Source organism: Schistocerca gregaria, chromosome 3, assembly GCF_023897955.1.
Source record: "Schistocerca gregaria isolate iqSchGreg1 chromosome 3, iqSchGreg1.2, whole genome shotgun sequence".
Classification (NCBI taxonomy): Eukaryota; Metazoa; Arthropoda; class Insecta; order Orthoptera; family Acrididae; genus Schistocerca; species Schistocerca gregaria.
In genome coordinates this window covers 468,070,476-468,084,415 of record NC_064922.1, presented here as the reverse complement: position 1 = coordinate 468,084,415, position 13,940 = coordinate 468,070,476, and the positions used below count along the sequence as shown (strand labels likewise).

The window sequence follows — 13,940 nt, the reverse complement described above, 5'->3', positions numbered from 1 at the left end:
AAGTTACAACAAGACAAACCTCCACCTGGTGGTGACCTCCTGAGTTGACGTGAGTCACTTCAAAAACTTAGTGCAGGTTTACTCCAATCTAGCCTATAACTATGATTACTTACATTCAGCTTTCAAAAATCCTTTTTCATCTGCATTCCCATAAGTTGTTGAAAAGCACACACAAACACTACATGTATTTTCTGGAATTGTGTTTGTAAATAACATTTTTCAACTTTACCAAAACACAATGATAACTTTTAATACAGCTGTTGTGTGTACAGTCCCAATTGGCATTCAATTGTTCTCAAGTTAGTTTGATGCCAAATTTTATTTTTTTACCTTCTCTCTCTCTCTCTCTCTCTCTCTCTCTCTCTCTCTCTCTCTCTCTCTCTCTGTGTGTGTGTGTGTGTGTGTGTGTGTGTGTGTGTGTGTGTGTGTGTGCTTTAAAAAGTGTGTTGTGGCACAGTGTGGTGTAGTCTTTTATAATCTGTTTTCCTTCTGCTAATGTCTTCTGTATGTGGACTTTTTCTTGTACTGTAAGTTTCTGGTATAGGCAGTGGTTGCATTTTAATATGTGTAGTATGTGGCCATTTTAACATTAATTTTCTTTCAAATAGTAACAGTCATAAACAACTGGAATCATTGTTTTCAGCTTTCAGTCTACTCCCGGCAGTTTGAATCCCAACAAGACTATATGCACACAGCAAGACCTTGATTGATAAATTACAATGATGTAAAAATCACAATTACAGTGATGTAAAAACACAAGCCATAACAAATGGTTATTTTTTATCATGAAGGTCAACTGACAACCTTAAAACTCACCAGTAGAAAAACTGTAAATGATCACAGCCAGGTTAAACAAGTCAGAGTAATAAATGTGGAATCTACTAGCTTGTTTAGAAATGCTTTACATCATAACCAAAGGGAGGAAGTGCACCAGGCAGTACAATGAGTGAGAAATTCAATTCATTTGTGGACTTATTTCTGAAACATTTTGAAGCCTGCTTACCCCAAAGAGAGATTAAAATGAAATAAACCTGTTGTGGAAGGACAGAGTGGATAATAGCTGACATCAAAATTATCATGTGCTAAAAAGAAAGACCTGTATATAGAACATATTATGCTATTTATGTAGCCAGTCAGTGAAAACTGGGACCTTTCCAGACAGACTGAAACATGCAGTAGTGATGCCTATCCACAAAAATGGTTCAAGGTATATACTACCCAAGTATCAGCCCATTTCTTTGCTGCCAAATGTTCACAAAGGTGTTTGAGAGAATAGTTTATGATAGGATTTATGGCCATATTACACAAAATGGCTTACTGTCATCTACACAGTTTGGCTTTCAGGGGGATTCTCCACAGAGGAAGTTATATTTAGCCTAACAGATGGAACCCTAGATGAATTAGAAGGTATGCAGTGGGAATCTTTTGTGACCTTACTAAAGCTTTCAACTGTGTAGATCACAACACATTGCTAAAAAAAGCTTCCATGCTACGGCATCAAAAGACGGAATTTTGACATGGCTAGAATCTAATCTACATGACAGGAAGCAAAGAATTCTCTTCATGTCGGCAGGTGTAAGAGTAAACTCAGACTGGGAAAATATAAAATGCAGAGTCTCCCCAGGGCTTGAACCTTGGGCCACCAATTTTCCTGATCTACATTAATGATCTACCAGTTACAGAGCAAAAATAGTCATGTTTGTGGATGATACGAGTAGTGTGATCAAGGGTCCCAACTCTACAATGCTGGACACAAATGGTTCACAGCAAAATCTTAACCTAAATTTACGAAAACTAACATTATACAGTTTCAAATAGAAAATAAAATAACTCCAAGTTCCTGAAATGGAGATCAACAACCAAAAAATTTAAGAATTATTAATGGAAAATCGCATATAAAGATGTGAAACAAATACTAACAAAGAGATAGAGGCACTGTCGAGTACTTACCTCAGCTCAGTACAGCCGATAGACACACAAAACAGAACAGAAAATTTACATTCCTAGCTTTCGGAACTTTGTTCTTTCATCAGGGAGGAGAGAGGGGAGAAAAGGCAAGATGGGAAAGTGGATTCAGTTACTCACAACCCAGGTTATGAAGCAACAGGGAAAGGTAAACAGGGAGGGTAGCTACCGATACCCCTCCACTGTGGTTCCACCTATGGTATGGCTCCTATATTATTGAGGCATGCAAGCCAACCCATCTCAGCAAGTCCATGGTTCGTGGAGGACTTAATTCATATACAATGTATGTTGCAAATTTCTGAGGTGATATGGCACTGTCAAATTCATATACTTACATTAACTAGCGCTATCAGTTGATTTCCTTTGCCTATACCGCTACCAGTATAGTCAAATTATCATTTTTAATCATAATATTCCTGAATGGACTGCTGTTGAGGATAGAGAGATAGTGAGACTGTTGGTAGTTGAGACCAACATTGTTGTAAAACTTTCATATCTCTTGATATATCTCTGTTGCAATTTCTTTCCAAACCTAAATTTCATCTCGACAATTTGTCTGATACATCTCTCCTTTACAGTTAACAGTTAAAAACTGTTGTCACACAGTCAAAAGCTGCTGTCACATCTGGAACACGTACCAGCAGTCGAAACTGTAATACTTTATTGCACATTTGTTTAAAGCACCCTTATTTAAAAAATGAGTATGACTTTTTAATAAGCATTGTGCAAGCATGCAGCTAGAATGCAATTTTTTTCTATTCATGTATTTTCTGTAATATGGTATGTACTAATCATTACAGAAATGGTTATATGACTTGTATGGTTGAAATCCCATATAAGTAAGAAACTTTGTTACATAATTAATCACAAAGCGACAAATCAGGAGGAAAAATATATTTCATGACTTTAGAATTGGTCATTAAATTGATTTTCATTGTACATAAAATTATTCAGAATAATATAGTTTATTATGTGATATAAAATCTCCATAATATGCTCAGTATTTAAAACATATGTTTTAATTTATTGCTTAACACGGCTTATGCCTCAAGGATTATTATTTACTTTGTTACTAAGTACTCAATATTTTACAAGAAGATAAAACAAAAAGTTGTAGAGTAGACAGACAAACTTAGTCGCGTAAAGAAATTTATGTTTTCTGTAAACTAAGAGCTGTCAGTTTAAAGACTCTTCATTGTTTATTCATTCACATTCACATTTATCCATATTCCACATGTCCTTTGGCTTAACACAGTCTTCAGGCTTCCTGCCATTAATGCAGTTACACTGACAGTCACTTGCACTGTATTTCTGAAACCATGGAGTGATATAAAGCATTAATACTGCCCATTCATATCAACATAAGGAATAGATCAACATACTGCTCATTTAAAAGTTAATTAGTTGCATGACCCACAGATTATGTTCATGACACCGCACAATAATTTGAATGTCTCAGTTAGTTTACAACAACAACAACAACAACAATAATAATAATAATAATACACATTTTCAGTTTATCTTTATCTTAGGCTGCATCTGAGACAGTTTTATAATTACAGTAAGTTTAATTATTGGTTAATCAAAACACAAACACAAAATTTCTATTTAAATCATTTTAATTTACTGAAATGTGAACTCATGATGAAGCAATTAATTATTGGACAATGAATTATCAAGTAGAAATTACTTTGATTTGCTGTGAACAATATTGGATCAAGAGAGATCATGAGACTGAACACTCATCTATTACAGTCACTGGCTACCAGCACCAAGACAATAGTTTTGCACCTACCTAAGCTTCCATCAGCCTAACCTCACTTTCAGTTCTCATCCTCCATTCAAGGTGACAATATCAGAGTTCAGTCCTGCACACACACCATGACAGACACATAAAGTGGTCAAAAAATTCTTATCCGAGATCCTCATTGCAAAGTACTCAGGCTTTCCGATGCCACACTTTCTCTACACATGCAACTTGGCTCAGTATGTAAAGCAGTTCATGGCACCAAAAGAGCATGTGTCCTTGTGGGTACTAGCTGAGATTTAAGATCCCAAGCTTCATGTAAAAAGTGTCCTCCATCCTCTGAACCTTGCCCAGGCCATTTCTCCCATGAGAGACATTATCAGAGCAGCACAACATATTGGAAAAAAATTGTGTGTCTGCTGAAGAATGCTCAGTGACCAGTTAGTGACTTTCTTCTGTGTCCCAAACTCTTGTGCAGCAACATATGTAAAATGTTTATTTTGTGGCTGCATCACCACTAAGGATGCTATTAATACTGTGCCTCTTGGTGCCATTCTTTTATTAAATGTTATCATGTCAGCAAGTGACTTTCACTAAGAACTATTAAGTTTTGAGACTGTTTCAGTGGTCCCTGGAGTATTTTAGTTAGTTGAATGAACCTGTGCTTTGTCACATATCTCTTTTGAATATTATTTATTAAACCATCACCAAAAGTGATGTCCTCAGCTGTAGCTGATTATCTGTGATTATTTAATTAAGTCAGGTAGGGACACGTTCCTACATTGGTGACATGACAATAAACTCGGATGACTCAGTTTTCAAATTTGGCATGTTGCTGGCTGCCTTGGTCCTAGCTGCTCCATTTAGGCTTGTGTCCAGACCTGTTCTCACACTCACACTTCATGAGCAACCACTGTTTCAGTGCTACAAACTCTGTAGTACTGGGCTACTATTTTGTACTTCATGTGATGAACTGTTTCATGCCATGGGCTATAATTTGTGCTTTGCACCACAAGCTATCTCACTTTTGTGCATTTCATGTGTTTGCCACTGTGCCACCTAATGATCATGGCCTCTGCCACTGGCCTGACCAAAACTTTGCCACCCACAGTTGCCACTCCAGCACCCTCTGATGTTGTTGTCAACTAACCGCACTCCTTACAGAAGTGCAACACTGCAACATCGACTTGTCCATGAAAGTTGGGGCAGCCCTGCTCCTGGCACTGATCCAGACAGATGCCCACACTGGCCTCTGCATCTGCTGCCAACGCCATCTCACCTAGTCTCACCACTCCGACAACCAATACCCTTCCGGCCACCACCACTTTGTCTGGCTGTGGCATGGTTCACCTACCACCCTTCAATCCCTAGGACCCTCATCTGTGGTTTTCTATGGTAGAGGCCATCTTCATTGGCAACAGCTTCATCTTGATGGCACCCATTTCACGGCAGTTCAAGCCAGCATATGCAATGGAGGTCCCTGATGTCATTTTGTTACCTGCAACTGCCCACCACTACAAGACAGTTGGGTGTCACCTCATAAGGCAACTCAAGTCCTCCTAGATGCATCTCAATCTGGTCCTTTCCCTGAAGCAGTGAGAGGGCCGGCAAAGCTTCCCGTTCCTGTGCCATTTACAAAGCCTGACAGAGTCCCACAAGATCTCCTATGGCTTCCTGTATAACATCTGGCTGGCTTGCCATCTAGCCCCAAATAAGAAGAGTGGCATCACATGCTGATCTTTCCCTCACTGCCACTGCCAGCCTCAGTCACAGGGCACATGAGGCAGTGGCCTCCAAACCACCACGTACCGACTACACTCCCACCCAGCACTGCCAGCCAACAATTACACTGACAGCTGCCTCACCACGAGTTCACATTTTTAGCTTATCATGCCACTCCTCTCCCTGCTGGCCCACACCACAATACCCAGCAGCCCAGGATATATGATTTCCTTGTTCACCTTAGTGCTGACTTGGCAACAGTGTAGGGTAGGGTTCTGTTTCCCACCTGGACTTTTACTACCCCTGAGTGCACAGCCCTAACCACTGATGCAATTATGGCTGCCACCACTGAAACTCCAGCAGTTCCAGCAATACCCCTTGTGATGTGGTCGGTTTCTGTTGATACTGAGAGAGCTTCAAACAGTACCGCTGCAACTGCAAAGAGCCCTGCTCTTGGGCCTGAAAGCCCAACAGCTGTTAAGATTAGGCACACGCAGCTGCTGCACAGTCTCTCAGTGCCTGTTTGTCTGTGATTTCACTCAGCTATGTCATTCCTGATCAACAACAGCTGAGACCTGTCTATCTTCTTGTGTCGGCTCATACAGGCCCCTGGCATTACATCAGTGATCCTTCTGATGGTGGTGAACAACTCTACAAATCTACTATCACCACCTATACCATTGCATCTGCAACCTTGACCTGCAATGGGACCTCCCCAACCACATTACGAGAATGGATCTCATTGGGTAGTAATGCCTGCTCTCTGATGTTGGCTGGTACCTTACTGACAGCTGTACTAGGAGATCAACTAAGAGCACCATCCAATTTGCTGTCTTCTTCAGTATGAAGCAGGCAGCTGGCATACTCTGGCCCATATGTTGACTTCCTGGCATGGTTTCCTGGTTTCAAACTTCTGTTCAGTGTACCTTAGTAGGTCTGTCATTCAGCTGCCCATTGTGTAGATACCACACCTGTACAGTCTGTCTTCTGCTGGCTACAATCTGAAGTTCATCAAGGTGGAGTTTCACAAGCTGACTGCCGCCACCATGCTCCACCCTTTGAAGAGCCCATAGGTGTCTGCCCTTCACTTTCTTAAGATGAATGTCTTCTGGCACTCCTCCAGCAATTACTGTGTGCTAAACTCTCTTACCATTCCTGGTTGGTGTCCTGTGCCATTCCTACAATAATGTACAAGCTGGACCTACAATCTTCAGTACAATCAACTACAGTAGAACTTTCACCTAGATTCTTGTCACACCCAAGGACATCCCAAATATTGTCATCATCATGTCCTTCCACTTGTATGAGAGTGGCTTTATGACCTTCAGCCTCTGAGATTGTCCTGGTGTTTCACGTACTTGAATGAAATCTTCATTTTCTCAGTGACACTTGAAGAACACTGCAAGCACATTCACATGACCTTTGAATGCCTCCAGGATGCTGGCATCATTGTGAACGCCGCAAAGCTTGTTTTCTGTGTCAGGAAAGAGATACTCCTGGGTCATACCATGTCCGCTGCCAACTCTCGTTCCCAGCCCAACCTTCCTCGATTTCCCACACCTTGCGACAGTCAAGTACCTCCATCATTTCTGCTCAACTTCTGCTACTGCTAAATGAGGAATTCCACTGCTATGCAGGAGCCACTTACGACTGTCCTTTATAGCATCAAAACAAAGGGGAACAAACTGATAACATGGACGCTACAAATGAAGACAGTGCAACTTGGTGGACACTACCCTGCCTGCTCATCCCACTCCATCCCCCTGGCCCACTTGTCATCAGATTGATGCAGGTGATGCAGCCATCAGTGCTGTCCTGCAGAAGCATGTTAGTGGTACTTAGTATCCACTCGAATTTTTTCACTTGCTAGCTCTCTGCCACTCAACAGCACTGGAACACAAATGGCAGAGAGCTCCTCACCATCTACAAGGAAATCAAATACTTTTGGCTGTTGGTAGAGTCCCATTCTTCACCAACCACAAACCTGTAATGCTGTCCCTCTCAAAAGATATTGACCAGTGTTCCCCACATAAATTCAAGCAATAGTGATTCATCTTAGAGTTTACTGCTGACGTATGTCATGTTGTCGGAATTGACATCATGACCACCAACTATCTCAGCTGCAGCTGCACTGTCGCTTCATCTCTGGACTATGAGGCCCTCAACACTGGCCAGGAGCACAAATTGGAACTCACTCACCTCTGCCTGGTTGCTGCTTTGGACCTCCACTTCAATGGCTCCGACAGCAATACATGGTGCGAAGTATCCACTGGCTCACTGCACCTGTTCCTGCCCACTGCTTTCCACAAAGCTTCAATCGACTCTTATATAATCTGGTTCAAAGCAGCATGCATGCACACTTCCACCACTCTGCCTCTGGTACATATTGGCCTTCATATCACTCACAAAGCTGACCTGGAGATTTCAGCTACTGACATTGTTTATGTGCCAGTCACTCATAGTGCCAGACCACTTCCTGAAGCTCACCAATCTGCCTCCTCCTGCAACCCACCTGCCTCCCTCCAGTAAATGACAAACTCATAGAACATTCACTCACAGTGACCTCACCTCATACACCCATGTCATGCTGTGCTTCAATGTTCAATGTTCACCAGTCCCCATTTTGCCCCCACTACTCCCCCCCCCCCCCTCGGCCCACCAGCTCCTGAGGCAATACTCCAAGAAATTCACCCTACATCTACAAGGCACTCCTACCTGTGTCTCGATCAAATCAATAGCCTGAGGCCTACATGCTTTGTGACCCCACTCAGCCCAACCACCATCCTCATCAACACTCTACAGCCACCCACCAACGATAAAGCCAGCATCAGTGCCAACACCATTCGCAGTACCCCTGCTGCTGACCTGCAGTGATGCCATCCTACTGCACCACTGCCTTGGACATGGCAGCAATTCCACCAAATTATGCCGGTAATGTTCCCAACTCTGTCCCCAACCCACCAGCCACAAACAATGCAGGCATAAACATTATCAATGTCCAGGGCACTCCCACCCCTGTCCCTCTACCTCTCCTGAAGTGATTTCACCTATGCTATATGCTGACTACACCCCTGATGCCACACTGCCAACCTTGCTACATATGTCACTCTCTTAGTGGCATTATTTCATACTTTTGCAGTGCTCTAGCCCAGACCTGCCAGCCACTGTCCTAAATCTCAGAGTGCCCGGTGTGTGCATTTTGCACTGTCAAATGTAGCCTCTAAGTTGTCAGCCACTCCACATAGTGAACTGGCAGTGCCACACTGTTCCTGCATCTACCATCCTGCACTGCCAACATTACCCAGCACCTGCTCGCTGCATGTGCAGCTCCTGAAACAGGCTGCTCTTCATTCACTTTCCCTTCACCTCCTTGCTCTAGTAGACCTGGCTCAGCACCCTACAACCCATGCACCACCAGCTGATATATCGCTCAAGCACTCACTAGCTCCTCCCTGTCATGCAGTGCCCCTGCACTACTGAATGCCAACTACCTGCCTAACTCATGCCCATCGTCCTAAAGTGAGGTGGCAGCCCTGAGCCTCACCATTGGTAAAACACACCTCTCTGCCAGTACCAGCCTCCATCATTGCTACTTTGTTCCTCCTCCATGTGCCATTCTTGTGGGAGTGGGAGTGGGAACTGTGTGATGCCCCTCCACCACACATTGGTCTAAGCAACCCAGCCTAACTCACTAGTGCCATCTGCTAATGCAGCACCTCTGCCTACCTCCACCCAAAGCTCTCAGTTCTGTTGTGCAACTGGACAACCGTCCACTATGGTGGTGGCTATGGGGACCAAGACTATAGCTCCACGACTAGCTAGACTTCTATTGGCCTAAGCTCACTCTGAGTTCTCATCTTCCCATCAAGGTGACAACATCAGAGTTCAATACCACATGCACAATATGATGGACGTGCCACATGGCTGTACCCTTCATATCTGCGGTGCTCATTGCCAAATACTGAAAATCATCCATGCCATGCAGTCTCTACCTGTGCAATGCAGGTTGGTTGTAATGCAGTGCATCACACTACAAGAAATTCCCTCCAGCTGGCAAGTGTGTGTAACCATGCAGGTACTAACCAAGATTTAACATCCCACCCATCATAGGTGGTACACTCATATCAAAAAATTGTGTTCCATTTCCTTGAATCTTGCCATGACCATTTCTTCCATGAGAGACATTACCAGTTCCATGCCTTGTATCAGCAAACATCATGTTTGTGCTAGTGAATATTCAGCAACCAGTTACTGACTTTGTTCTGTGTCCCACACTCAACTGGAACATGAGTAGAGCATTTATTTTCCTGGAAAATTGTCAATAAGGATGCTATTATTACTCTACCTCATGGTGCTGCTCTTTTATTTCATGTTATTTTCTCAGCAAGTGACTTTTGCTAAGAAATATTAATTTCCGATACCATTTCAGTGCTCCCTACAGTAACTGAGTTAGCTGAATAAACCTGTTGTTTGTCTTAAACCTATTGTGAACATAACTCACTGTGCTAGTGCTCAACATGCTAGTTCTCACATCCACAATCAAAGTTTTTTTGTGATTATTTAAGTATATTCCTACATGCTCTTTTGCGAAACAATGTTCTGTATTACTTCCACCTGTTGTGCAATTAGTTGTCAATCTATTACATCCTACAGTTGCTCAATGTGGGACATGTTTTAGTGATTGTTTTCCCAGTTGAGTTGGCAGTTGTATTCATGAGTATATCTGTCACAAGGAAGGTATGTAAGGGATTTGTTTTGCTGGAAGAGAGTACATTTTATATATGATGCTAGAGCAGACTGTGTAATGTTCTGATGCATCCTGAACTGTTCAGGTTTCCTTCGACAAACCCCAGAAGTGTAGAGTTATTATAGACTATTGTTCCCCAGCTTATGTTACCCACAATTAACCCATCACTGCCTATTACACCTTAGTCTGTCCTTTTCGATACCACACTTACAAATAACCATTACAAATTCAAAGAAAGAATCTACTCATCATCATCATCATCATCATCATACTCTTCTTCTACTACAACTACAGTTTCCAGCCCCTGGTTGGGTCTGTTTGGAACATAAGCCTCTCCCATCTTGTCCTGTCTTCCCACCACTAATCTCTCTCTCCATTCTTCTTTCAATTGCGGAAAACCTTGTGGAAACCCTTACACTGTAAGACCTGGAGGAGCACTCAATACATCACTTCCACAAATTATCAAACTTCTTGACAATGTACTCCTGCCTTGGAGCACCACTGCCCATCAACACCAATTCCACCCACAGAGGACACCCTTATCAACTCTTCGTAGCACCCAGACCCTGCATGCTGACCTTGTCAGTTTGTCACATCCTCCAAAACTCCCTTCCAGCATTCCATGAAATAGAGGACTCAGACAAACCCAAAACATTGTTGTTAACATTTCCACCAATCCCACAGAAGATTCAACCCTATAGAAAAGCCTCACCTATAGGCCTGCACACATTTTTAACCACATTGGGCTTGTCAAAGGACTACTTTTCTTCTCTCAATCACTAAAGTTGAAACGCCCTTTTCTGCAAATCCCTCCAACCAGTCAATCTAATATCAGCATTTAACCTTGCCTCTCCCAGTTAGTACCACCATCCAATTGTCACGCCCATCTCATTGTCACCTAACCTCCCCTATTCACCTTCCAGGAATTCTTTGCCTCCAGATTGGCCTCACTGTACTACCCCAGGTCTCTCTGTAAGAATACTAACCTCTTAGTAGAAGAAAGGACAGCCATATACAGCCTCAAAACAGATCCTGATGTAATCATCCTCCCTGCAGAAAAAGGCTCCACCACTGTCATGATGAATCACAGTGATTACCAGCGAGAACACTTCTGCCAACTGTCTGAGTCCTTTAACTACGTGGTTGTCCATAGTAATCCCATTCCAGAAATCCACCATAATAACCTCTAATCCTGAGTGAAAGCCTTTGGCCTATTCCAGAATCTCTCCCCTGAGTCTATCTGCTTTCTCACCCCCAACAATCCCCCCCCCCCCCCCCCTCTCTCTCACACACACACACACCAACCTTCTACATGCTTCCCATAGTCCACAGACCTAACAGTCCTGGATGCCTCAATGTAGTCAGTTACTGTGCTCTTGCTGAGAGGATTTCCACTCTTGTCAACCAGTACCTCCTACCAACTCCCCAAAGCTTAGCTTCTTTTATCAAAGATACTGCCAACTTCCTTAATTAACTCTCAATCATCCCCACACCATTACTACCTGGATCCCTACTGATCACTGTTGATGCCACCTCCCAGTACACCAACACTGCACATGCCCTATTTCTCCTGCTGTCCTTCTGACTCCAAACCCAGAGCCACAGTCCTCATACATCTTACCAACTATATTTGCATGTACAGCTACTACTCCTTTGAGGGAGGTTTGTAAACAAATCTGCAGCACAGTCATTGGCATCTGCTTGGCACCTTTCTATGCTAACCTATTTATGGATCGTCTAGAGAGAACCTTGCTAGCCTCCTGAAATTCAAAACCCCTTGTCTGGTACAGGTTCGTTGATGATATCTTCATGGTCTGGACTTGGGGTGAAGACACACTATCCTCATTCCTCCACAACCGTAGCACCTTCTCTCCCATCCACATCAAGTGGTCCTCCTCAAACCTACATGTCACTTTACTGGATGTTGACCTCAAGCTTTCTGACAGCTCTATCTACATGTCTATCCGTATTAAACCTACTAAGCACCAACAGTACCTAGATATTTGATTTGACAGCTATCACCCCTTCCACAACAAAAACTCACTCTCATGCAGCCTGGCCATCTGCACCTGGAGCATCTGGAGTGATGAGATTTCCCTTGCCCAGTGGCTAAAGGTCTCACATCAAACACAGATTTCTCATGCCATATCCTCATTTACACCTAATCCTCCCACCACCCCCAAGAATCAGCTAGGAAGGAGTACCCCCCCTCAGCACCCAGTATGACTCTGTACTGAAGAAACTGAACGATATTGTCCTCAAGGGTTTTGGTTATCTATGGCCATGCCGGGAAATGAGGGCATCCAACCCAGATCCTTTCCACTCCTCCCAAACTAATACTAGTAGACTTCTCTTGGCCAGGAATGCTTGTTTTGACTGTACCAGTCTGCTTTTTATGTCTTCCTTGCTCTGTTCATCATGGGTTATTTTGCTGCTTAGGTAACTTCATTACCTTCATCTGCTTCATGATTGCCAACCCTTTGGTTATGTTTCTCACTGTTGTCGTTTCTTCTACTTCTCGTTACTTTCACCTTTTTTCTGTTTACTCTCAGTTCGTATTCTGTCTGTTCATTCCTTTCAGCAAATTGTGTAATTCTCCTCCACTTTCACTGAGGATAGCAATGTCATCAGCAAATTATACCATTGATATCCTTTCCCCTTGAATTTTAATTCCACTTTTGAACCTTTCTTTTATTTGCGCCATTGCTTCTTTGAAGTACAGATTAAACTGTAGTGACAAAAGACTACATCCCTACCTTACGCCCTTTTTAATCCGAGGACTTTGTTCTAAGTCTTTCAATCTTATTGTTCCCTCTTGGCTGTTGTACACATTATACATCTTTCCCTAGAGCCTGCCCCAATTTGTCTCGGAATTTTTAACATCTTGCACCATTTTGCATTGTGGAATGCTTTTTCCAGGTCGATAAATCCTATGAAGAGGTCTTGATTTTTCTTTTGTCTTCCAATATCAACTGCAACGTCAGAATTGCCTCTCTGGTGCCCTTACCTCTCCTAAAACCAAACTGACTGTCATCTGACACATCCTCAATTTTCTTTCCCTTTCTTCTGTATATTATTCTTTTCAGCAACTTGGATTCATGAGTTGTTACACTGGCTGTAAGATAATTCTCACTTCTTGTTGGCTTTTGCAATGTTTGGAGTTGTGCAGATGATATTTTTCCGGAAGTCAGATGGTATATTGCCAGAGTCATACACTCTACACACCAAGGTGAATGGTTGTTTTGTTGCCACTACCCCCAGTGATTTTAGGCATTCTGATGGAGTGTTATCTGCCCAGTCTGTCTTATTCGATATTAAGTCTTCCAAAGCTCTTTTAATTCTGATTCTAGATCTGGATCCCCTATCTCTTCTATCTCAACTCCTGTTTTTTCTTCTATCACATCATCAGACAAGTTTTCTCCCTCATAGAGGCCTTCAATATACTCTTTCCACCTATCTGCTCTCTTCTCTTCATTTAACAGTGGAATTCCTATTGCACTCTTAATGGTACCACCCTTGCTTTTAAATTCATCATAGCTTGTTTTGACTTTTCTATATGTTGGGTCAGTCCTTCTGACAACCATTTCTTTTTCAATTTCTTCACAGTTTTCTTGCAGCCATTTTGCCTTAGCTTCCCTGTACTTCCTATTTATTTCATTCCTAAGTGACATGTATTTTGACATTCCTGAATTTCCCTGAACTTTTTTGTACTTCCTTCTTTCATTGGTCAACTGAGTATTTCTCCTGTTACCCATGGTT

At 42.6% G+C, this 13,940-nt stretch overlaps 1 protein-coding gene across 1 annotated transcript in view; it reads right to left on the bottom strand.

The window, feature by feature from the left end:
• Positions 1-2,844: 2,844 nt before the first annotated feature.
• The window catches only part of LOC126353894 (vascular endothelial growth factor A-A-like), a 69,615-nt gene continuing 58,519 nt past the window's right edge, over positions 2,845-13,940 (bottom strand). Inside the window, exon 6 of the mRNA XM_050003117.1 lies at positions 2,845-3,276. Within this exon, the coding sequence (XP_049859074.1) occupies positions 3,169-3,276 (108 nt within the window). The 3' untranslated portion in view covers positions 2,845-3,168. The remainder of the gene's footprint in view (positions 3,277-13,940) is intronic.